The 27343-nt window shown below is 41.7% G+C and overlaps 1 protein-coding gene across 7 annotated transcripts in view; it reads right to left on the bottom strand.

Moving 5' to 3' along the window:
- DPF3 (double PHD fingers 3) overlaps positions 1-27343 on the bottom strand; it is a 155253-nt gene that overhangs the window by 64182 nt on the left and 63728 nt on the right. For all 7 annotated transcript variants that reach the window (XR_008840702.1, XR_008840703.1, XM_056493872.1 and 4 more), the window contains exons 2-3: positions 24470-24630; positions 19299-19406 (exon numbers count right to left, since the gene is read on the bottom strand). Coding sequence is in view for 5 of the 7 variants with exons in the window: in XM_056493872.1 (XP_056349847.1) it covers positions 19299-19406; positions 24470-24630 (269 nt within the window). In the remaining 2 variants the exon portion in view is untranslated. The remainder of the gene's footprint in view (positions 1-19298; positions 19407-24469; positions 24631-27343) is intronic.

Below are 27343 nucleotides of genomic sequence, written 5' to 3'. Positions count from 1 at the left end.
TTGGTTAGAACCTCTTATATCATCATGTCCCAAGTGCTTTACTGCTTATATGTAATTAATGTTTCAATCAATTTCTTAGATGTTCATGAAGAATTTAAGTGTCTTTAAATCTTTGAATCACATCCAAATTATTTTTAAATATAGGTAATAGCATTTACTACCCACTAATTATTCTAAATTCTTTGTAACTTCTGGTTTGTATCACAAGCTCTTCTTCAAACATTACAATTTCAGTGAACATAATCTTTATGACAAGTAATAACTACCAGTAAAGTCACTATAAATAAAAGCTTACTCTTTTATATGAAAATTTTAAGAAGGTTTGTAAATAAATTTCCTTTTGATTAGTACCACAAATACAGTAGCACATGGTTAATGTAGCAGATACAAGAAGTAGTTAGAACTATAAAAAAATAGAAATGTCAAATCAATAAAAATCATCAATGAAAAATAAAATGTTATTTAAGAATTCTTCCTGTTTTAGTAAACCAATGTGTTCTTGGTGTCACAGCTAAATATTGTGCATGTATTATAATTCAAATATGTGTGTGTGCATATAATTAAAATTTATGTTTCTTAACTTGGCAGAGTCCCTTTCATAGTGATTAAATTAACATGGTTATTTTCTGCTTACCAGCTCAGTGCAGCAACCTCTCTATTTATTAGGGTCCTGAGATTGCAGTGGTAGAATCTGAACAAGCATCCATGCCAGTGTCATTCCTGTATCTGTTTTCTATTGAACTGCTGCCTCCAAAAGAAGCACATTTTCACAAATCCCACAAAATGGTGGGCTTTTGCAAGTTTTGATTTGCCAAAAAAGCAAAATAGCTGCAAATTTCTGTCTTTAAATAAGCTCCATTTGGTTTACAACGCATTGAGAGAGCTAAGCAACTTTTCGGTGTCTCTTTGAAACATAAATTTAAAACAATCATCCCTTTTTCTATACAGTGCAATGTATTTGTTTTACAATGGATCATTTCCATCTCCACAGTAGCAGCTGCCACCCAAACCATCATCTCTGTGCACTCGTAAGCAGCTCCATTTCCAGTTCTAATTGGGAACAGAGATACTTATTGGGTGAGTTCCAGCATGATCTATCACGCCAGAGACAGCTACTATGCAAACCAAAGCAATCCAGCTTCCAAAAACCCTCTTAGACAAACACTGACTTTGCACATAGATCCTTGCATTTTTGTTTCTTGGTGCTGTTTTTTTAGAACATAAAAAGTGCCAGAGGAAACTATATGTTATGAGCCCATGAAGTGTTGTTTAGGATGGATAAATTCAAGAATATTACCTCAATAACTACTACCTCTTTAAAATCATATAGGTGGTCTAAAAAAGCCACCTAATTCACAGCAAACAGAACTACTGCTGAGTGAATGCAGCCACTAAGCTCATTAACAGGATGTGGCAGGATGTGTCTGAAAGTGCAGTGCAGTGGCTCAGCAAGCAATTAAATCCCATGACAGTTTAAAATGAGAATCTATCAGTGTCACAAGAGTGAGAAGCCTCAGCATCTCTGCTGTTCCCACCCCCAGCGTTTTATTTATTATGGCGCATTGGGAACATGGGAAGTCAAAAAGATTATAATGAAATATGCCATATAAAAACCAGATTAAGCCTGCTCTTCTTTGGGGAAATATGCAGAGAGAGAAGCTGTCTGTTAGCTGTCGAGTTTGCAAAAGATACCATCTTTTGGGATGGTGCTCTCTGCCAGCAGACAGAGTGCCCCAGGGGAAATGGTGGTGAAAAATCCAGACAAGCAGCATCCATCCATCCATCATACGCTCATCTCCGCATCTCCAAGGCACAAATATAGCGTTAGAGTGCAAAGGGTGGGGGCAGGGGGATGGAATCCCTTAAGAAAGAATGGGGAGACAATGCCTTATGTGAATAGCTGCATTTTGTAGCTTTTCTGTGTGTGCACGACCAGACTCTCCTTAGCTTGTTTTCTTGCTTGCTTGTTGTGTTCATGGCCAGTACAGTGACTTGTTAGTGTCCTTGGAACTGATATATTCACAGCAGCAACCAGAACCAGGTGTACTAAAGGCAGGGGTCTGCCCCTGCAAGCACAGCACAGCACAGCATGGACCTTCACTCCTTCTGCAGATCCAGATCTCCAAAATCTTCTTTCACTGCACCACATCCTGCTATCCCCAGGACAGATGCTCATGTTATTGCTATTATGATTTAATGCTGATCTTCCATGGCCCCGATATCCCACACTTTTCTCCCAACACCCCTGCAATTCAGCACCCATCTGCAGCAAACTTGTTGCTGACAGTTCTACACATACATGGTCCACAGAACCTTCCATCAGCCCAGCCCTGGGCCTCCCCAGGGACAGATCACTGATAACATAAACTCACAATGAGCCCATAAAGCCAAACAAATGTCCCTAGAGAGTAGTAAACATCAAATTCACTTTATTTTTAATCCAAGCTGCAGTATAGCCATGCTGTACTAGAGACTGTAAAGTTTCTCCAGTAATTCTCTTTCTCCCACCAATCCCACTCTAAACCTCATATATTATTGCACTCTCAAGGTAAACTGGGTGGTGCTGAGAACAAGAATCCAACCAAAGACAATGAAAGACCACTTCTAGACGCAAGACCAATGAAAATATGAGAGTATTTACTTCCACAGAAACAAACCATTTTGAATGGAAAGAAGTAGCTTAGAGGACTGTTTATCCTGTAAAGTTGTGGAAATTAATCTTAGCAAATGTTTGAAACTTTAGGCACTAGTGAGGTTTGCTCTAGAGAGCACAGGAAGACTGGAAAATCCCAATATCTCTCTAGCACCTCCTCATGGAAAACTGCTAGTCTCATGATGAGGCTGGGGGAGAACAGAGAGAAGGGGGAGAAAGTGAAGACAGAGGAAGATCTGATATGGATGGGACTGTATACTTTCAGTCTTTAGCCTGGGCATAACTGCAGAAATATCAGAGAACAGAGTTTTAAGACTGGGATTCAATGGAAAGCTTCTATCAGCCCCTAGTGAAAATACGTCCCAGGAGGCTACAAGACAACAGGAGGGAGAAATAGAGATGCAGAAAATTGCAGAGGCCCTTAAACATAAGGTTAAGCATTACTTAGTTTGATCTACTATCAAAATGTGGTCTTTACAAGCAGCTGTATTTCTCTGGCAGACTAGAATGCCTCCATAAAATCTCTCTCAAAAAATCCCCAAAACAAAACAGCCCTCTTGTCAGTTGTCTCTTGGATGTTTTCTACAGATTTATTTCTCAGCACAGATATAAATCATTGTCACATATAATAAACTGTACCTGCTTCTCAAAGACTGCCAAATTACAGTATCAGACTAAATGCTGAATCAAGTAACTACCCTCAGGGCTGAAATCGTCTCCATTCAGAAATATTTCCATTCAATAGCATTTTTCTAGCACTCATTTGTGTTCTGGTCACTCTTGCACTTGTGTTCTTGTTGGGCTCACACTGCACCACAACTTCTGCAGCAACACTGTAGGCACTATCAAGGGACAGAGGCAAGATAACTGCTACAATTTAGAGAAAAATATTGAGTAAAAAACCTATTCCTTTGAGATTTGTGTCACCCTAACACAGCTTCTGGTCTGTTGGGAGTAAAAGAATAACTTTTATTATTTACAGGGCTATCTATCTGTAAATGGTCATATGGAATCACTCACACAGATAGATGATGGACATTTTGACCCCTCCAAAGCACCAGAATTAAATAATTAACCAGTCAGTTAACAGCAAACACCAGTCCCCCCACCCCACATGTGAGATAGTCATGCCCACATTGTGCACACTGCAAAGGGTAGCAGGGAATGTACCTCCACCACAAGCAACTGCACTGGATGTGACAGAGCTGAATAAAAACACATGTACTGCACACAAACTCATACATAAACCATGTGTAGAGCCAGCCAAGCCAACCTTCCTGCAAATTCTGTGAGATTCTGCATAGCTTCTTGTCCTTATCGAGGACGGTGGAGGGGATACCTTTAGTAACAGATAAATCTCTGTAATGCAGTTATCTCTCAGCTGCAGTGCACAAGCATCCCAATTAATTCAGTCCAGGCCTAGCAGAGCCGGCACTAAGCCAGAGCTGATAAACCTGCCAAAGCCAATCTGAGTCCTGCAGAGATGCTAGGAAACCTGCTCTGTGCGTTCTGATGCTCTGTACTGAGGGGGTTTTTGTGCTCAGCTCTGCCTGGCTCTTCATGGAGTGGCAGCTCCACTAATGAGGCCTTTCTAACACCCAGAGTTCTGGGGAGCAGGCAGAGGCACCCACTTACCCTGAAGGCATCAGCAGGGCTGTGGCAGGGCTTAAGAGCAGCGCCCAGCCTGGTGCCAGCTGTCCCAGGCCTGATCCTGCATGGGCACCTGAAAAGTCGCACCTGCTGGAGGGCAGCGCTCCGCACACCGGGCTGCAGGGGAGCAGCACAGCCACACTTCCAGCACAGCCACACTTCCAGCACAGCCATGCCTGAGGCTCAGCCACGCCAGGCACTCCTGGCTCAGCATCCCTGGCTCAGTGAGTACTGAACTGCATAAACCAATGCACAGCAGAAAGGCCACTGCAAAGTGCCAATGATTTTAGGATGCGATAGGGAGCAACCGCCCTAGATGCTGCCTTTGGCATCTCTGCTGTGCCACCAAGTGATGTTGAGCCAAATTCTAACAGAGGCACTCTCTGCTTTTCCATCATCTGTCAAATGGAGATTGTCTTCACCTATCCTCTGGGGTTTGGTAAGGATTGTTTAATATTCATAGGCATTCAGGCATTCAAACAAAATGCACCAAAAATGCAAGGTGGTCTTACAGGCTCTCACACAGACAGATTTGAATGCATTTTCTTTCCAGCCAAGAAAAACACTGAAAAAGTAGGACTATTTTCACAGATACCAGATTTCAGTGGCCAATTCACAAATTCCAAAGGACAAAGATATTTACTCCTATGTTAAGACACATTTGACAGATGAAGCTATATAAGTGAAAAATGTTATTATAAGAAGGAAGGCTTGTAATAGAAAAATGGCATGAGATGCTAGTAGGTATCCTTTCAGAAATGGGAAAGAACAAAGCAAATTATCTCTGAGATGCTCAGATCTTTTGCCACAAAAAGGCAAGCAATTTCAAGAAGCCTATAAAGGGTTTAGACAAAAAGGTGAACTCTAGAATTAATAACAGAATGGTAAACAGGAAGATTAATGGCACCAGAGAAAATGCAGATGGTGAAGCCCAGCCTGCAGGCTCAGCAAGCCTCTAAATAGGGAGGGGGAAAAAGGCAAGGTGTAAACAAGGTGACCTTCAAAGCCACGGGAATGCCTGCCAACAGGCCAGCCAGAGGGCATCCCGAGACACAGATGTGCCATCTGGGGTAGGCTGTCTCATGACAACGTGAACAAGATTTGTCTTTTTCAGAATTTGCAGGGAGGCAAAACGGGTAGTGGCAGAAAATATGACCATTCATTCAAAAGTGGCAAAATTAAACGCACAGGTTGGAAAAGGATGCATCCATTTTGTAAATAAAATAACAAAAGAATTCCCTGAACATCTCTACTCGAAAAGGTCTTGTGCCCACTTGTAAAGTCTGCAAGGTGTGGGGGAGGAGAAACTGGTTTTCACCAAACAAATGTTTTCCTTGAGGGTTTATGCTAAGAAGGGAAAAAAAAAACTTCAGCACATACTGCAAAGCAGCTCTTTAAGCCCATGATGGTATAAATTTTTCCCATCTTGGCGTAAGTCTGTTCACTCCAGATGGCACATTTGGGTTGAAAGCAGGTAAAGGTTTCTCAGAGATCTCTATGTCCAGTATTTACAGAGTTCCTTTGCTCTGCCTCAGTGCTTAGTTAGTCCCTCTGTATTCCTGGGAGATCTCAGTTCTTTGCCTATAGTAAAAACTGGGAGAGAAATCTCCTACCACAGTTCTGCAGGGAAGCCTGGCTCTGTTAGGTCTGATGCATGGATCATTGTGACCAATCAGGAAAATTAAAAGGTAAATGCAATCACACATTTTCAAAAATGCATCAATCAAACACCACAGTGGGGCAGTACTAAGGGGAACAATGCTATCTCTACATAAGCCTTCCACAGAATAAGCCAAACATGAACAGTCATGATATCTAGAGGCAAGAATATTAGGGGAAAACAGAATAAGCAACAACATCACAGCTCACAGTGGAATAAAAAGCAGACCCTAGCTATGGGAGTGCACCAGGCAGTGTATTCACACACCTTTTTTTCCTTACAGCCTGGCTCAAAGTACATCAAATTTCAGGCAAAGACTGGCCCATCTCAGTTCAGTGCTGAAACCAGCTAATTCAGTGCTAGGTGTGCAAACAGACATGTCTGAATGTGTTGTCTTCCAATGGGCTGCATACCAATAAAGATATTGCCATGACCTCTGGTTTCACAGTAGGAACCATGGGTGCTGGATGGGGTCAGGCAGCTCATACAAAGCCTGCACAGCCCAGTGCTGTTACATCAAGAAGGTTTGACCCAAGTGAGCTTGATTGCCAGCAGGAGCTGCCATCATGCCTCTGGGCATCACTACACACCTGTATCCAGAAAGTCCCATCATGTGGCTCTGTTGATTGCTTTTTGAATAGAGTAGGAATGGAGAGATAAAGTGCACACTTGAAAACACTAATGTGGCAATGACGAAGGAACCAGGAAAACAAGGGAGAAAAACAGCAAGATGGAGGAAAGGTACTATATTCCTCCTCCTGTCTGCTGCAGCTAACTAGGGCATGCTTGCTCTGAAAACTGCCACAGAAAAGTCTGAAAAATTGAATCTCTGAGCCTTGAATTATGTCTTTTCAACATCTCTCCTTTCTCCTCTCTGCTAACAGAGAAATACTGTAAACTCCCAGACCCTGAAAACATACATTTCCACACCTTACAAAATACAGTGAAAATAGATGATAATGGGGAAGAGAGAGAGAGAGAGAGCCATGCAAGGGGAAAACAAAGTGAAATAGAGAATAGCTGCTCTTCTCTCCTTTCCTTCTGCTCAGCTTTCATTTCTCTTTGTTCATCTAACACTGAGCCAAACTAAGCCAAAAGGAGCTGCCATGCTGGGCTACAAGATTGATGGCTGCAGGCAGACTCCACAGTGAAGAGACGGATGACTGGTCATTTCCCACGATGCACTGAAAAACATCCATCCTTGCAGCCATGCTGAGTCCATTTGTGCTCCTTTTGAAATGAGAGATAAACAGCGGCAGCCAGAGGCACCTGACCATCCTTCTCCCTCAGAAGGACACAGCTACAGTCCTCTGGGTTCCTTGTGAAGGTCGCTCTGTCCATCCCTGAACATCTGGCTGTGGGATTTGCTAAGTCTCTCTCTCCCCCGGCAATCATCCATCTATTAGAGCACAGTGCAGGTTGGAAGAAAACGGTGAAGAGAATGGTGTGACAACCTCATCAATCTACAGCTACACGCTTGGCTATTTAGTTTTCTTTACACTATTCCTAAATATGGGGGGGAGGGGGGAGAGAGAATTTCTACTGGTATGAAGGAGGGAATTGTGGAAATGCAGTGTGGATTGGAGTAAGTCCTTATGACTATTAAAATGTTGTGCATGTACTAAAGCAGTAGGGAACTAATTAAGATTCAGGATTGAAAGGAAAAACAAAAAAGTTGGATGCACTCTTGTTCCATCTGTAGCACTTGCTGAGAGTTCAAATGTACTTGGGGCATCATCTTTAGCAGAAAGAGGTTATTTTTTTTTTTTTTTTGCCCCCTCAGATATTAACAGAAATCTCCCTGGAAGAATATACTGTATGTATATTTATAGTGTCAGCTCTGGTATAGCAGCTTCAGAGGCACAAAGCACTTAATTCTGAGTCCTTTCTATTTAGTTAATAGTGTCTTTGTTGCTGGTACTGTCCTGGTCTATAGCACTGCTCACAGATACATCCTCTGTGTTTCCAATTCTCCTGCCGTGCTGCTACCTCACATAGGCAATGAGCATTACATGGCAGATGTATCCATAGCATCACTTACAAATTAGAATCACTGAAGAAATTCCTGTAATCAGGAACCTTACTTTGTCAGAGTAGCACATATCTGTAACTGTGTCATTTACAGACATTGCACCAAGGAAATCATGAGAAGATAAAAGCATTCACCATTCCTCAAAACCACAAAGAAATTAGTCACTTACTTCAAGTGTTTATATAGTTTTATATAGTTTTAGCACTCTATCTGAGCCAGCTTTGAAAATTTGTCTTTTATTCCCATCATGCAATCGTGTTTATTTTAGGCCAACAACAAAAGGATTTTCACTACAGCTGTTTGAGCCATGCATAGGATATTAATCATGACCATATGCTTTCCTAAGGCATAAACCCCATATTTGCCAAGGGCAATCACATGCATTCAGAAGGACATAATTTCCATCAAGAGGGGTAAAGTTTTCATCCTTTCTCCTACCAATGGTTCCTATCAAGAACCATAGCTTTAGCTGATGGCAATCACCGCTTGCTGTTATCTTTATCAGAACTACCTACCTACAATAGCTAATGTCCCAGCCCTAAATTACCTGGTTTGTTTAAGGGAAACCATGCTCCAAGTGCGTCCTAAGTGAAATCTCTGGTCTAGAAGATATTGCACATAAAAGCCATATCCACCTATTCCAATTGCATCAAACCTCCTTCCCCAGTGGAATTCATTACTGGGAAGGAATGTTATGGCAAACACCAGTGGTGACAGAATCCTGAAGAATAAAACACCTGTAATAAACTATTGGTCAGTCAAATGCAAAATGCAGGGAATACTGAAATTAATCATAATCTAGTAAAAAAATACTTAGTATCTCTCATGTATGAGATGATTATGAGGCTGTAAAATGTTTACTACAGAGAATGGGAATGAAGAATGGAAACTGCCACCAGGGAAGGTTGGTAGGAGGTACAGGGATGTGGGAGGGGAAGCGATCATACTCTCCATTCTACTCACAGTAATTCTATAAAGCTTAGCTTGTAAGTGTTGAAACTGAACGTTATATTAACATTTATTGCTCATTCCATTATATTATGCAACAGGAAAATAACAACAGCTATAAATATTAAAATATTTCATGCTACAAATCAATTTCATTTGCTATGTGCCAGGAGAGCAATAAAGTTTAATAAATAAGGGTTTTAAAACCATATTTTATGTAATTATATTCCCTAATATCTTTGCGGGTTTTGTTAACATTTTCTTTCATAAAGCAGCACATAGGTTCTAACATGCCATTGACCTAGTAGGCCAGTGACTTCACTGGGGTCTGTGCAGGATGCTGAGCACCAAACCTGCAAGTCTGGTCCAACCCAGTACTTTACATGTAGATTTAACTTTAAGCATGTGACAAGTCCCATTAATTACTAAAAGATCATTCATGCTCTTAAAGCCCAAGCTCAGGTGGTTCCCTTGGCTGGGGTTAGACAGCTTGGCATCTTATGAGACTAAGCCCTGGGGACTTGATCCTATAAACCCTTTTCCATGTGATTACCAGAGAATTCCCAGAATTAGGCATATGAACACACAAAATAGATGCAATGAATTAGATTAAAAATACCCATTTCCTAGGATCTTGTGTCCAGTACTTTCATCTGAACAGTACCTGCAACCGCAAAAACCTTTTGACGATGTGCCTTATCCTTTTCCAGGCATTTTTACTGGCTGTACTATGAAAATGGGGATAGGTTTGCCAGGAAAGCTGTTCAGGTTCAGTTCTAGCTCTACAGGGCATACAGCTTCCTGTATGTCTCTCTCCATGCTGGAGAGACAGTGATTTGTGCCTTGGGGGAAATTGATCTGTCAAGTTCCAGCATTTGCCCAGACACCATCCCCTCATGCTTCCCCAGCAGTTCCCATAGCTCTTTCTTCTGGTAAGCTTTGAGCTTATCTTCACTCCCTTCACTTTAAGGTTAAATCTGTTTATTTCATATATATAAATAATCCTGATGGTTACTTGCACACATCAACATTAACTTCATAGCAAGGGGATAAATCCCACAGCATTCCACTCCATCTCCAGGAGGAATAATGTGTCTCCTAGAGACACAGCGTTCTCAGTCAGGCCTTGGCAGCTTGAGAGGCACATGCTGAATAACCTCTTCCCAAAGACGTGTCCTAGCAGCCAGATGTAGGTCAAACACAGAAGCCAAGAACAGTGAAAAACAATGGGCTGGATAGCTCAGAGAGGATGGCAGCACCACAAGAAAGCTCTCTCTCTCAAGCAGTCCAGGTATTTCAAGCCAACACTATCTCAGCTGCCTGAGCCCTCCCTCATGTCTTGCAGACCAAGCCCCAAGAGATGACTTGCAGTCACACTGTAGAGGCTCCAAGGAGATCAACAGCACAATTCATTCCTTCAATTTAATGCCTGACTGTAGTGACCAAAACATTTTTCAGAACAGCCTGCCTCCAAAGTCATCATAATTCTATTTTCACAAATATACTAAATACAGCTAAGATGACACACCAGTGGAAAAAAATACCTTTAAGTGGCTGCACTGCTTCTGAAATTACAATAGCCTTGTGTCTGTGGGACACTGTACATGTAGCCTATGTTCCCATTCACAGAGATAAGATCCAGAGAATTCAGAAAACTAGATTTAACAGCTTCCAAAATTGCCTTATCTTGTTCAGTTGCTACTGCTGCCTTGGCCTGATGACTAGAGCCAGAGGGGTTTGGCTTCAGTGGGCTTTTGATCAAAACCCAGAGGGGTTCCAAAGCCCAGTAGCTTTTTCATGCATCTCTCTCCTAATTATGCAAACTGGCTCAGCCACACAAGAATCAGGAGTAATCCTGGGTGATTCATACAAGCCATCTTAGCTAAACAACAGGGTTCTCCTGGTAAAACTTTGAATATAAAATACGTGTAGTGACCTGTTCCAGATCTTACAAATGAAAGAGAAACTATTTACACAAAGTTAATCCTGTAAATTCTACCAGCATGACTGTGGAGTTAAGCAGCAGAAATAATGATTTTGTTTTCTTGACTGGACTATTTATAGAATATTATTTGCTTTTCTAGAAATGAGTGTTTTACTTCCATAACTGCAAAATCATGAAATTCCATTTGGGGGAAAATACACATTTATTTACAGTCACTGAGCTGAATTAGTCTAAGAATTTGCATCTTATCACATATAACAACACCCAGCAAGAGCAGTGCATGATTTGAAGGAGAGGTTACCACAGCCCTAGCAGCCATGACATGCAGAAGGCCAGCTACCTAGTGGCCAGAAAAACAAAGCAAGAAGAATTACACTGTTCAAAACTTGAGATATCTTTCCAGCAATTACATTGCACAGCCAGCCTTGCAAAAACTGGCTTAACAATTCACCTGTGGGGAGTCTCTTTATTTATATATATATATGGGTGTGTAACAAATTACTTATTTTTTCATCATCATCCTGGTACATGTAAGCCCAGGCTTTGCACCAGAGCTGGTACACTTCCATACCAGTTTTGCAAGGCTTTCTGCTGATGGCCAAAACGCTAATCTTGGCACTTTTAGGGCCTGACAACTGGCATGATTTATTCATTCATTTATTTTTATTTAGAGGCCTACCATACTTCTCCCAATCTCTCTAAAAGTATTTATTAAATATCTGTTAGGTACTCCTCTGAGTCAGACAACTGAGACTGATGTTTTAGCACCTCCATTTCACATACTGAGAAGCTGAGAGAAAAAGACATTCCATTGGCCCTGGTCCTGTGTAGGACACAGGAGATGCAAGGATGTGATGGTGTGGTACAACCTGAGTGCAGAGATGGGCACCTCTACTGCAGATTGGCAACAGGACAAACGCATACTTCACTGCAGGGCTTCTACGTCGTGATTCTGTGCCAGTGAACATATGCAAAAAGAGACAGGTTCTCTGGTATTCTCAGTGCCATGTAAGAAAAGAAAAGCAAACTTTATCTGGCCAGAGATCTGGACAGCAAAGGTCCCTGTTGTAGGTAGAATTTAAAGGTGGTGGATGAGATGGAATAAACTGGTTAGATGTGTGTATAGTAGAAAGAAGCTGATTTACAAGGAGGTCCCACACTGATGAGTTTTCTCTTGATGACAGAAAGTCACTTTTTCCAATACAAGCTTTAGCTGGATGTGTAAGTGCCTTAAAGCAGCAGCTCTTGCCTGTGGTGCCATGCCCTGCTGTGAAGACAAGATTAGTGGAGAATTGGAGCCTACTGTTTCAATTCAGGAGTGCTGATAGACCCATCTGTAAGCTGCAGGCTTAGCTAATGAATAAACACTTACTAAAATTTAGGCCAGAAACCCAAAAGAAAAGGCCCAACAGAATTTAATATTTGAATTGGTATAAAAATAACAAACAGCAAAGACAAAACCCGAACACTCCTGGCATGCCTGTTCCCAGACCTGGATTCACAATGTGAAGGTTCATTTTGTTCCAAAGTGCTATGGAAATGTGACATACACAGGTACATGATGGACCAAGCTCAGGACTCAGCATGATGTGCAGATGTGCTTTCTAACAAATCAAATGGGAATTGAAAACCACCCACCTTCCTTGGGGTGAGCTCTGCTCCAGGATGAGGATGAGCTCTGCTCCAGGCTCGGCGCAGCCCGGGCGCGGATCCCAGCGAACGCCGCTCCTAGCGCGCGCCGCTCCCGCCGCGGGGAAATCCCGCCGGGAGCTCCCGCTGCCCGCCGCGCCCTCTGCCGGCCGCGCCGCGCCACTGCAGCCGCCGCTGCGGCCGGGGACAGAACAGCACAAAATCGGCGGGTTTGAGAGCGTGTCACACGAGACCAGGAGAGCTGGCGGGTCTGTCTGCTTTTTAACACTAAGTAACTCAGAGTGCAGACGGACTTGAATTAAAAGCAGATTTCAAGCGACGTTTTAATTTCAGAATTTTGGAGACCCCAAGAGCAAAACTCACAGAAGTTTGCTAACAGGCTATTAAAATCCATCTTACATGAGAAATCCAGACCAAATCATCAGATAAACAAACCTGCTCCTGTCAGATCAGCTCCACCCCAAATGCAGGGTTCATCATGGCAAATATTGATAAAAGCCATGAACAATTAAAAAACCTAAAATGAGCTCTACACAGAAAGTATCTTTGGTAAACTCACATCTGCAGCCATCTGTCAGAAGTCTGAAGAGATGATAGGTTTATATTATAGCCTCCTTCAGCATATTGCTGACATACTCTTATTTGGCACCAGAATTGTTCTTCCAGTTACAATCCTAAGATGGTCTTAATGGACCTTCGAAAGGAACCACAGGCAGGTTCTATAACATAACATGACCTTTAATTACAAAGATAATAGTAGGAAAACTGTCAAATAGAAAAAGTTTTTGTGATGTGCCTCTCTTTACAGTGTTCATAGCAAAACAACAGTGCTGTCTTGTAGTATAGAACAGGAACCAACGTGTGACTGTGTAGAAATTGCTGAAATCAAAACTGAAACTAGTCAATATTAATTGGCCTATGGGAGAAAAAAAAATATAAAAGGAAATTCTCATGAAATTAAGTGTTTTGAATTATTTTTTAGGCTCTAATATCTTTGAGTGAAACTGGGCATAGCAACCAGAAGCAGAAGACATAATATGGCACTCAGCAGCACTGTGTTATTTCTGTGTTCTTGGGTTTTATTTCCAGCAGTACCATAAACCTCTGGTTAAAATGTCATAGAAGTAGTTTATTCCCTTTGTCGCTCATTTCTCCATTTTGGAATCAAAGTATTTCCTTCAATATATTTTGTACATCTGGACTGTAAGCATATGGCTAAGATGACTTTACAACAACTCCTGGGATGATGATCTAACATGCTGCTTGAGTCTCTAGATGTTATCATACAAGTGATACTACTGCAAATCCTGTTCTTTGTTTTTTAATGTCATCTTAACTTTATCTTGGTAAAGTGCACCATCTTAAAGACCACAGATCTCCACAGACATGCTGAGTATCTCCCCCAAGAGTTGGGAGCACTCTTCACTTCCCAGGAAACACACAGCCTTGTACAATCAGTCATGGACTCCATAAGGTAAATAGAAATGCTTTAAAGAGATAACAGCTGATTTGCAAGGATTTAGTTCATTCATCCACAAGCACACTCACCTAGGTATACCCCATATACCAGACTACAAACAGATAGGCATTGTTCAACTGGAATTAAAAATCTGTTTTCAATACTTGCTTTAAAAAACTACCATGGTTCATAACAGCAAATGAAAAATATTTTGTTTGCTTTTACTATCCAATAATGGGTAAAAAATACATTTCTGTAGCTCAGCTGAACACTGGACTGCCCAGATTGAAGTAAGAGGACAGACACTACCACAGGATCCCAGCTCATTCTCCGCACAGTAGTAGCATAAACAAACTCTACTCCACACCCTCCAAGTGGGTGGGAAGGCTGCCCACTCTGAAACCTCACTGTGAGCTTTCAGTCCAAAACCAAAGGACATCAGTAAGTTGACACAAAAACATTACAGTCATATTCTTTAGTCTTACACATCACATGAATAAAAGCTGTGTAGGTATGTATGTATGTACCTATATTTAGCCATCTTGTAAGACTGAAGTAGGACACTACAATTTAAACTCCATCAGAGTTTTTGGCCACACTCACAGTATCTGTTCTCATCTGCATAGGTGCAAAGCTCGGGTAATACATTCCTGTCAGCAGGGTTTACTGTAGGCAATAGCACTTTCACAATTTTGGTAGCTGACCTAACATGAATCATGATACTACCCAGCACCACAAAACCACTAAGTATATAGGACAAGGATCAATTATTATTTCAAGGGGCCTAGGGTCTAATCCAGGATCTCCCTCTCATTTCTAACTCTTCTCTTTCCAACTTCTCTGATTTTGCCAAGGGCCAGAACCCTAATGCTCGCCTTCATAGCACCTGCAGTTTACAAAGGTGGTAGAGTTCAAAATTCTCATTTTTTCTCCCACTCCACTGCAAGTCAGGCTACCTAGCTCAACCCTCTCCCTCACCCATTCCCTGACTTCTCATGCACAGGAGCTCAGTTCTGTTCTTTTACTGGGCAGGAGAACAGGCAGCTGAGTGAACGTGGAAGCATGAGCTGCTTTGAGCCCTCCCACTGCTCTGTGCTGAAGTGCCATGCAATACCACTACACAATTCTGCAGAGAACCAGATTTCCCATAACTGATTGAACGGAAGTCTAATTTCACAAATACTTTATGTGTATCAACACCTAGTAAGTTTAAAACTCTGCACCCAGGAAATTTATCTGGGAAAATACTATCTAGGAGTGCAGGACAGGCTGTGATCTGCCTGGCTGGGGAGCAGCTCTGTGAAAAGGGATCTCAGTGTCCTGGTGAACCATGAGCTCAATATGAATGAACAATGTGCTGCTGTGCCAAAAAAAAAACCAAAAAAAAAAAAACCCAAAACAAAACCAACCAAATGCTAGGTTGCATCAGCAAGGGCATCACCTGCAGAGATAAGTAATTATCATATTCAGAGCTTGTCAGACTACACCTGGAACACTGTGCTCGTTTTTGGTCCCTGCTATACAAAAGAGATGTGAACAGTCTGGAAGGGGTCAAGGGAAGGGCTACAAAGATGATCCAAGGCCTGGGAAGCCTTCCATATCCCTGTCTGAGAGAACTGGGTTTACTCAGACTTGAGAAGAGAAGGCCTAGGGGAGACTTTATCACTCTGTTCCTTCTGTTCCAGTATTTAAAGAGTGACTACAAAGATGGAGACACCCTTTTTACAGAGTCACATGAATAATATGAGGGCTAATGGGTACAGGTTACTCCTGGGGCACTCCAGTCAGACACAAGAGGAAAATTCTTCACATTGACAACAATCAGCCATTGGAATAATCTGCCCAGGGAAGTGGTAGATTACCCAACACTGGGCAGTTTGAAGATTGGGCTGGACAGGGTGCTGAGACATCTTGCCAAGAAAGGTTGGACAAAATTTCAATCTCGTATTTTATGAGCCTATGAAATCACAGTATTGTCAATATAACAATATATTGCCCATGGCCCAGGATTTGTTTCAAATCTGTACCAGTGTTCATAGAAGTCTTGACTGCCACACTATAATGACTCATACCCATTACAACAATGAATTCTAGGCTACACTTGAGCCACAATGCTTGGTTTTGATGATTAGAATATAACTTACAGATGAAAGATGAAGACCATCTTCTTGAAGATCTGATCATAATATTGACTGTACTGTCAGTAAAGGCTCTATTGTAATTAAGTATTGGCAATACTTTATTTCTCCTGCATATCTAGTGCATGGGATAGAGGATGCTTAGAAATAGCACAAACGTGAACACCGCTAGACCCTTGAACAAACCACTTTACTGGGGCAATGCATGCATGTAACTCTGAATACAGTGGCAGAGGAAAACAGGCATCTAAAGGCTACATCAGCAATTCCTATTCCAGTACTCACACCTTTACAACTTCACCTGTAACTATACTTAAACCCAAACACCTCCATTTTAAACGAAATAAAAGCAACAGATCAGGACAACAAAAGTACCATCTTCTATTAAGAAGCAGGCATCAACTCATCCCAGGAAAAACATTATAGTTCACCTTGCATTTTACAAAAAAACTGCAGACTGTTAGAGCATGATTATTTTCTTCATTAGATTTCGGTATTACCAAATGTAAAACTCCCACTTACTCACTGAGTTGTGTCATGCACTACATAAACCTGCAAAAGTAGGCTATACTATAAACCTAAAACTATAAAACTATAAAATTATTTTACTCTATGAAATCAAAATAGTACACTATACTATTACTATATGATTTATTGTACCCTTGAAGTGCTGGCAAGACAATAGTTTGATTCTACCTGCTGACCAGCTGATGACTAGATATGACTGAGCAAAACAAAAATCCTAGGTCTGTGTATCTCCTGAATTATGTAGGTGTCTTCTGAATACAGGAACTTCTGAATACTTTTGGGTATAATAAGCCACTCTGAAAGCCCAGGTGCAATCCAAGCTAGTATTCATACCACTGGTGCCAATCCTATTGACTGTTGGAATGGCAACTTTTGGAGCAAAGATCCTCTTCTGTGTTTGTTACAGTGGTTGTCTTACAAGAAGTACTTCTTTGCAATTAACATGATACAACTAAGGTTTAGTTCTAATTTGATGCTGCAGAAGTGCTTGCACATGCCATATAACAATTATAAATATATATAAAAATATATCAACAATCCCACGGCCTCTCTATAAAAATCATCTATTTGCACATTAACCAAGCATTAGCACTCTCTAGCTGCTGAGAACAGCTCTAAGGAATGAACAGAATGCCCAAACCCTAGGTGAAGTGAAACTATGGAACATAGAGATTAGATTTCTTTCAAATTTCTTTTATATGTCCTACCGCTGTCATCTCTTTGCTTTTTAATAGATTGTAAATTTCCACATCTTTGCCCCACACAACTGTTTCATGCTTAACTGAGGACTAAAGAAATCATCATTAGCTAGCTTCCTAGGTTCAGTATTAGGTTTTACAACAGTATTCCCCTCCAAAACCTACAGTATTTCTGTTGCCAATGCTGAAAATAAATTATACTCTCTTTCTTCCAAATTTCAAAAGCTACCTTTAAAATGGAGGTCCAATGTTTTCCATAGCTTTTATATCCTCAGATCAGAGAAGGGGAAAAATCCCACTTTTGGCTAGTGAGTCTATTCTGGATATGCACAGATGGAATGAAATTGAACTGATAAGGAAAGTTAATCACTAGATAGAAATTGGTTGGAAAATAGATTTAAATGGCAGAGCGATATAACTCGCCTTATTTGGTTGCCACCGGCAATGCAACAAAAGTAGCACTCCTGAGATGCAGAGATGTTTATAGCAGGGAAAACAACACAGAGACAGACATGCTGAGGTCTCTTTATCTGATAACTTTGTGGTAATTGCCTTTCATGCCCTGTGGCATGTAGGATGCACTAATTTGGCATTCAGTGAGTACAGCAAAGAAGAGTAATGCAAACAAAAAAGAGTCAAACTCTACCCTACTGCTTTACCTTACAAAATTACCAAGGCACAGCAGTACTGGCATCATCACAATGTCTAAGGTAGGCAGTTCCATGAGCCAACATCATCCTCTTCCTAGAGTCCAATCTTGTTTTCATCAATGTACGTGACTGATTCCATCAGCGCTTTCTAAGCAGCTCTGCTGTGAGGTCTAGTTCTATTTTCTGGCTGAGATTTTGCCCCTGGTTTGAGCCTCAAATAAGTGGTTATAGGCATTTCTTCCTCTTTTCCAACTGTCCACTCATGTCTCCTATACTGAAGGTAGGGAGTTTTCAAAAACTGTTTCTACCAGAAAGAACAGGAATTTTGCCTCTGATTCCAATGGGTTTAGAACTTGTCTCTGTTGCCCTTTCCTCTTTCTCCACCAACTACACCGTAGAAGCAAAGTCATCAGTATTGCCGAGCATAGCTCAGTTCCCAGGCACCTTCTTCTGTCAAACAGGTTTTTTAAATATTCTTAATTTACATTTGGGGGTTTTCTCCTGTACTTTTTATACTGACAGTGTCTCACCTCTTAAAAACCACATACAGCTGTGAGTATATGTGTTCTCTCTTTCTCATAATAGCTGACCCCAGAGACAGCAAGCCTTTATTACTAACTGCAGGAAAGAATGCACAACACTAAGCTCTACCTGACACAGCTGCAGCTCCTCCACATCTGCTTTACAGTCATTTTGTCAGCATCCAGACTCATCACTTCACATAGTTTAATTGTGGAAGAGTAGCAAGGACAAGAAGAATGAAAGAATAATGGACAAAGGTACGCGTGCAGTCAGAAATACACAAGTGTGGCATATGCTCACTATTTTTTATAATTTTTTTTTTATAATCTGGTCATACCCCTTGTCACCAGCCCCACCAAGAATAATCTTATCTTAGACTTACTGTTTCACACAGTGGTCTTTTTCACAAAGATTAGGCAGCAGATGCCAGTGAGACTTTGTATTAGTAATGCACTGAGGAAAAAGTTAGTAATACATTGATTCTTTACATCCTTGTGAATTTCCTAATAGAAGCCCGGATTCTACATTACAGAAGGCAAATTCAGCTTCCCTTTCATTCAAAACAAGTTGCTCACATTTTTTGTAAGGGATGAGTTGTGTGCAGAGGGTTTGGTGGTTATGGTTACAGCAAATCAAGTAAGATGCAACAGATGCAATGAGGAATGGTTGGAAAGCAGCTAAGATAAAGTCCAAGGTCTAAATGCCAGGTTTGCATGTATGCCAGCTGCTCTGCAGCTTGGGAGAGGCAGGCAAACAAATACTTACCAGGTTTAATTTCCAGCAGCTTCAGCCTGGAATCCTCAGGGGGATGCAAACGCCTCTTTTTGCGCCAGCAACGTGCTGGGTATGTGTACAGCTGACCTGGGGCCAGGCCTGAAGATTAAAGACAAAAAATTAATCACATTTTAGTTTGTAAACCACAAGCACTCTCTCTAGCATCTTTGTTCTTGCCCTTCCAGCATCTCCTTGTTGGAGCACTCAATCCTGCAAATCATGAGGCAGAGCTACACACTCAAGGCATCCAGTGCTCCCGAGGCTCTTCAGCATCTCTTGGGATCAGGCCTACAGAGAATCTAGGTCTCACTTAGACACTTCACTCAGCTCACTGAAACCAGAGCTGCACATAAATAATTTGTGATTTCTTCAGGGTAAATAGAATTTCAGACTCTCCTGGGTCACAAGGGCGATGCCTCCTCCACAGGCAGAGAAAGCCCCTTGAGAGAGAAAAGATGAAGTTCTGACATGTGAATCTTGAGGCCCTGATGCACAGAGCAGCTCAGGAAATTTGTGTCTTCCAAACAGGAGCAAACCAAGATCCAAGAGGTCTGACTCTTTATTTTTGCTTGCATTCTCGACTTTTGTTTGAATACTGATTCTTCATTTTGGTTCTTACCTCCTCATGCCAATATTCTGAATGAGGGAGAGGATCCACCAATAATGCTCATATCATTGCACGTTCCCTTAAATCACATTTGGCATCACTGGTTTTTGAGCTGCCCTGGCTCTCCTGACAGATACCCTTCAGCCAGTGTTTGAGCTATACTTTGCTCTCTTGCATTCAGGACACAGCAGGGCTTTGTGAATGCACCACTACTGGGGGCATAGAAGCACATTGACAAGCGCTTCAAAGTATCCTCAACTGCCCCAGGCAGTCATGACACACAGAAATACTCAGCAAGAAAAGTTGGAGGAATTTAATTCTCTCCTCTGCTTTTCCTGCCCTCTCTGCCCACCATTCTAGTTTGGCTCCTCTGCTCTTCTACTGTGCTGTTGTCTTGAAGGGACTACAAAGCATGACTTCAATTCCAGACTTATTGTCCTCAAAAAACAGGTAAGACCACATGAGAGAGAGAACAGGAGTGGTGTTGCTATATCTGAAACAGTACTGACAGTGAACAGCTGGACAGCATCAAGGGGGTGCCAGCAGAGCAGAACAGCTCAAGGGCAGGAGGTTGGCCCAAGAGTCCTCTCCTCTCTTCTGAAACAGACAGGAGAGAATATCAACTGGGGAACAAAAGCAACTCACCAGACCAAATGAGGATAATGAAAAAACTAATACCCTCCTACTTGGGGGTGGCAAGGAAGACACAATAATCTAATTCACCTCAAGGGAATGTGCAAATAAAATTCTGCAGGTGAGACCTAAGTTTTAAATATTTCAACTGTTGGGAATGCCAGTTCAGACCCCAGACCCTTCCATCAATTCCAAGGCCTTGGAGCATCTATGGCATACTGCCTGAGATGGCCAAGTGTTGGAGTATCTGCAGAGATTCTGGCTGTTTCAGGGCACAGAATGCTATTGGACTTGGGCTTTCCATGCCCTTCTTTCACTGATACCCAGAAAGTTGTGCATTGTGCACATCCCAAGAACAACACATTTCAGAACAGGTTGCCTAAGACCAGTCTGGAAATAAAAATGTGAATAAATAGCACTCATACAGTGTTTGGACACCCTTCCTCACGCCACTTTGCAAACATTAACCACTGTAAATTGCTATAATGATGAGGTGGATTGTGCCTGTCTCTGATGTGAGTAATTAAAGGGGTGGAGGCAAGAAGACCCACCCTTTCTCAGCAGGTCATGTGCAAGGACTTGAAGACAACACTGAAATGGCAATTGCCAGATCAAAGCAGTAGGACAGAGAATCAGCACTCCATTGCACAGGCCTCCACAGAGGAGCAATTTGAAGAAATAAGTACCAGACAGAGAGGAGCTTTTGTCCCAGACAGAGAGGAGCAAAGATATACTAGTTTTGGGGGAATATCTGCTAATCTGAGCACTCTTACATGAAAAAGCAGCTCTGGATTTAGTCAGGGCAGCAAGAGCCAGCTACACATGCTGAAAGCCCAGCTAGAAACCTGAAAGGAGAGAGCTGGGAAAGCCTCTTCCTTAGAGGGTGGTAGGTAGATCAATAAGAAACAGATGATCCAACATCCACCTCTGCAGCCCTTCAGGTAAGCTCTCTGTTGCTACCCACAATACACCTGTTCATTAATATACTGCCATCCAATGAACTTAAAACACATACCAGATTTTCACTTCATTCAGCCCACCACTGCTACCTTTGTTTCTCTACCCTGTATCTCATCTGAGTCTGTGCTGGCTCACATGAAATGTAGATCTTTCCCAAAGGAGAGGCAACAAGGAAAGGGTCAGTTATGAGTGCTCTGAATGTAGCTCCTTCACAGGCAGTCTTGCAGTGAATATGGAAATAATGCATATTACTGTCTTCAGCCCTCTGTGGGTTGTGTCTCTCTCTGGTACCTTATAGGGCAACTAGAGAAGGTTCCAACCATTTGCTTACAGAGGAAATAGCAGAACCTGCAGTGAGTTATGTTGTTTATCTCATTAGTGTAGGAGAGTCATAACTCAAAGCTTGTGTGAAAGGGCAGGGGAGGAGGGGAAGAGGAGGGAGTTATGTTCAGTATTGTGTGAAATTAACCCTGAACTGTTTATCATGAGATGCAGATTTCTAACTCCTTTAACAAAGAGGACAGCAAGAACTCAAGTTAATATTCTGAGTTCCTGACTCTTCTCTGTTTTTCAAGTCTGTGTAAGTGAAAAGAGGTCCTGGAGCTTTGCCATTTGTCTTCATCTAGTTTTTCAGGTTAGTGATAGTAAAGGGTAGCGAGCATAGCATACAAGACAGATACCAGGATGGCCGGCAGAGCATTTTCAGAGCTCTTTAGCATGGGCACGAGCACATTGTATACAGACCAAAATCAGGCACACTAAAACTGTAGAGGGATGCCTTGACTCACCATAATACTACAAGAAATAGATTACACAAAGACACTCAGGGGAGCACTAAATGGGCTAATAAAAATCAAGAAAGAGGAAAGCAAATATGGGGGAGGAGGGCTGGTTCATTTCACACTGATTATTCTAATTCAAAATAACAAAGTCATCAGATTTGGTGGCCAATGCAGATGCAAGAGGCTTCTTTCACTTGATACTCTCTGCGAAGAATGTTCCACCATTAGTCTCCAGTGCAGACCTGCAGGAGAAATGTCACCTATTCCCTTCTGCAGGGCAAGCTGCCAAACAGTTCACTATCAGAAGTGAGGAAAGAAAGATTTGCAGAATGAATTTGCTCAAGGTAGTGCACAAAGCTTGTGGCTGAGAAAGGCAAAGAATTAAGACATCTTGGTTCCTGGTGCAATGTTGTAACACATTTATGATGATTCCTTCTGCACAAGTACAGATGCCAATGAGACCCAGACAAGATTATCTACGTCTATCCTTGTGGAAGATGCTGTTGACAAAACATTACTTATAAATACAGTGGATGTGTACCTGTTTGTGTATATATATACATATCTTCTGACTCTGTTCAGAAGGATAAAAATAGTAGCACCTTACTTATAACAAGAGGAGAAAGAGAGAGAGAAAGAGAGAGAAAGTTTATCCAAAGCATAATCTCTTAGGATTAGAGAATTTTCAGCTGAAACAAAAAACTTGACTGTGGTAATGAAGCAATCCCACAAAAGAAGGGTTAGTCCAGAAGTTTAGACAACTCCCATCTTGTGAATCACATTCATTAGTCCTGAATTACCCCAGCAGTTTTGGTAGCTGAAATATTCTTCGAATATTTTAACACTGTAAAAACACCTGTTGTCTCCTGCACCAGAAGTGGCTGCATTTATTATATAAACAGTTTTCTGACAGTACTGCAAGACACCACTAAATCTACTTTTGATATTTTAGTAATAGAAGGAGCACAAGGATCCTTCCTTTAGTATAGCCTAGAAAAGGGAGAAAGAAAGTTTCAGCTAAGACTCAGCTAGGCACTTTTCAGAAGCAGCAATTGTTTTCTTAGCCCAGGAGGGTAAAGGAATATATCGTACATGTTCCTCCCACTTCATCTCCTGTAAACCATGCAGTTAGAGCAGACATTGCCTTCCCATAATTTCAGATCTAGAATTTGAGGGGGTGGAGAGTGAAGGTGGGAGGGTGTCAATATTGTTTAGAGAACTGGCACGTATTTATGCCCATGTGTGTATATCATACTTCCAGTGCCCGTGTACCCCAGGTTCCTTCTTGCCTGGATTCTCTGGGCTGCACTGAAACAGGAAAAAAAAAAAAAAAAAAAAAAAAAAAAAAAAAAAAAAGGTAGAAGTACATTTTGATGCTGTCAAAAATCTGTTCTCTGAGGTAATTATTGGTCAGATACTGAGCTACAACCTAGCCAAACTCCTCTTGGGGTTCAGAAGGACTTCTATCTGGGCAACATCTCCAGTCTTTGAACTGGTGACTGTTCTTTGCCTTTCAATAAAGGATTTCAGATGGATTTAGTCTAACAAGGGAACAACTGACCAAAGTCTACAAAAATAACAGCGCTCTTTTCCCTTGAGCTTCACTGAGCTGTGGAACAGGCATTAGCCAAAGCTCCTTACAGAAATATACCAACTTCTTTCTGTACCCAAGGGAACAGCAGCTCCAGAATTGATATCTAAGTTAGCCTATCCAAAACAGAACAGGATTTGTAAGTATATTTCTAACCATTAGAACAACATTCATTCCATGAACTGGACTCTTCTATATTTTGTTTCAGTTTTATATCCTTCCTAATATAGTTCCTTATTCTCACCATTCATCTGAGACACTCCCACCTCCCCCTTGGAGTTAATTCCAGCCCTGCTACGAGCAGAGCATTGAGTCTTCTGTTACAGACTGGGAATGGTAGCATGAAAAGAGCTACAATGATGCAGACTTAGAAACTACCATGTCAGGCACTTCTTTGCTTAGAGAGAGAGCAATTAGCATGAGCTCTCTGCGGTTACCAAATGAAATCCCCTGCAGGCACAGAGGTTTCGGCAGTTTCTCTTCTGTGTGGCCTGTAGCAGGTTTGAGCTCCTATTAATTAAACCCCATGAGGGCTGAGTGTCCAGCCCTCCGTACATGCACATGCATACACAGACGCAGCGCTACCAACCTGGTCCCCTGTGCCTCTTCTCCATCCAGATGTAGCAGTTGTTCTGCGCTACCCCAGTCTGCGAATCCAGGAAGGGAAGGCGGACGCTTCGCTCGGCACAGAGCCGAGAGTTGTAGCTGCGACAGTGCTCAATTGCTTCTTTGTAGAACTGGTCCCCGAGCCTGCCGAAAGAGATAGGGCAGACAGTGAGAATGATTGCTCTGCCCCCTCCAACGAGAGTAGGAAAAGGGGACGTGAGGTTGGTTTGGAAATGGACAAACAGGAAACTTTGCCTGGACAGATGCAAATGTTGGTAACACAAGACACTGATGAAGCAAATCATGCAGAAAGTGATGTCAAATTCATCAAAGAACAGGCTGTCAGGAACCAGACACAGATCTTCTCAGTAGCAGCATGGCTACTGAATGAGCAAATGATGCAATCACACTGGCCCATGACCCTGGGTCAGGCCCGTGTACACCACGGTGAACTCATTTGATTGTTTCTCTTCCCTTGTAGTTTGCCCAGCCAATTCAGCAAACCAGTCGTTTCAAACCCATGTTACAGCCACTACTGCAGTGTGTGTTAGGCAGCTAGAAGTTTAGAAGAACTTCGCTCCAGCATTTCTGATGTCAAAAACCCCATAAGAGAAAAGACCATAATAGCTGTCTTATTGTGTGCTTCTGAGGCATGAAAACAAACCCCTTAATAACCAGAGCCATATCTGCAATGGTCAGACTAGAGGTTTTGTCACAAGCCTTCCAGTTTTCCACAGTGAAGCCTGAGGTGCCAGGAGCAGCAGGCTACAGCAGGGACCAGTCAGATCCAGCATGGCAAATGCTGCTTTTCTCTGGAGCCCAGTGAGAATGACAGTTCTAAAGACAATGTCACTTACTTCATAAATAACTGTTTGTTCAAAAATTCTGTAGAATCTTCATCTTCCTTTGAGATAGGTTTAAAAACTCTGCCTGCTGGAGATTACCAAAATCCTCCCTACAAATTTTTCTAAACAGGGAAAAGCATCAAAGTAAAGCTACCCTGAGGACACAAAGCAGCTGTCATGCTGGAGCATTGCAGGGTAGGTGGGCCAAACTGCTGAACCTCATTCTTGATCTATTGTCAAGGTGAAATTCACTCATGAAACGAATAGCTAGGAAAGCTACCTGTTAGGGGCAAGTTCATTAGAAAACAGGAGCAGAGTGATAGATGGCATAACTTGCTCTGACTCTGATATTCATTAGTGTGCAAAAAGAGTATAGCACACACAGCAAGTGAGCCAAAGGGATGCATGTACAGAGATAAAAGGAGCTCCCTTTTCTGTTCTATGAGTTGTTTTCCTCACCATCCTCTTCTGTAGGCACAACTAGCATGTTAAAATTTTGCACACCTATGAAAGTCAAATCAGTGCAAATTGTTCTGTTTTACCAACTGTATCTTCTTTGTGACTCACACCTTTTAAGAGACTCCTCAGTTGTACTTTGTGCTTTACATGGGAATTAAACCCATTTTGTCTTGGCTACACTGGACCAATATCCTAATGCTGACAGGGGCCAAAAGGGCCAAAGAGGCTCAGGGAAAAGCACAAATACAGCAAATACCAAGGGAGGTGCCTCTAGTTGTCCCTTTTCAATTCTGATGATCACAACTTAATTTACCCAAGTCTCAGCTTATCCATGATGGGGAGATCAGACCATCCTCAAGCTACAGAGACTTCCTAAGGGTTTTTCAGAGGTTTTGTGAAGCAGTGAATGTCTGTGTGTACATGGTGCCTCTCAAACCTGTCCTCCCCTGCTGACCACAAGCTCCTGGGCAGCTGTCAGTGCAGGGATATTTGGAGGGCAGCTGAAGGAGAGAACTCTCTGGACAAGCTAGTGGAGGGTAGAGTCATGGGCAGAGTGTGTACAGCAGGATCCCTCTGGACACTGAATCCCTTGCAATGACCTCAAATGCCCTTTTCCATAAAAAGCAGGGGGGGAGGGAAGGGAGCAGGGGAAAAAGGAAAAGATAAGCTGCTCTACTATACAAAGAATGTGACTAGGAAGAAATGAAATCTTATTAAAAGCTGTAATTAAAGTTGTACACTTGTGTAATCAAAGTCAGTAACAAGGAGACCCCAGCTGATCAAAGATTAACAGCTCTTACCACAAACACTTGAGCTTCCTCAGAGCTATGTCAGATTCTTTTTATATTAAACCAGGGATGCTCTCTAACTCTAATGAGTTTACTGGAAAGAAAAGCATAGCCACGTGACAAAAAACTGCCACCTCTGCAAAAGTCTTCCTTATGCCAAAAATCACTTAAGTCATTAGAATATGCACATCACAAAACATCTATATTAACAAAAACAATACATCTCAGTAACCCAGATATAGGATCTGACTGGAGATTGCTTCACTTTCCACCTTGCTCTAAGACTGAAAATAACTATAAGTCATCAAATGTAAAATATTTGGCTTTGAATCACACTATCAAGTAGAGTAAATTTCACATTTTTCTAAGAGGGAGAAAAGGAGGTTTGAGATCCTCATGGCAGAGAAGCTACCAACTAAAGGGTCAAATTCACTCTTGACAAAATCTTGCAGTCTAGCTGTTTCATTACATTTATTTTAAAGATTTTAAATATGCATTTTTTGCCTTAAAGAAAAATAACAATTTAGAAGTATTCAGTCATCTCCATATTTTAAGAACCCTTGCCTTGGCTCCACTACAGCAAGCATGATCAAAAAAATGCAGTTCTCTAAGTATTCACTGGAAAGATATTCAGATACTGAGACCTTGAGGAATTGCTCTGGCCTTAATTATAAATGGAATTTTTTGTTTTAAGTGACAAATAATCAAAGATAGGAAAGTAAAGAAATGGTATTTCCTTATGACACTCATATGTCAGTGGTAAAC

This window comes from Oenanthe melanoleuca, chromosome 5, assembly GCF_029582105.1.
Source record: "Oenanthe melanoleuca isolate GR-GAL-2019-014 chromosome 5, OMel1.0, whole genome shotgun sequence".
In the NCBI taxonomy this organism is placed as follows: Eukaryota; Metazoa; Chordata; class Aves; order Passeriformes; family Muscicapidae; genus Oenanthe; species Oenanthe melanoleuca.
Note: the sequence above shows the minus strand (reverse complement) of the source record. Positions and strands in the feature narration are given on the sequence as shown.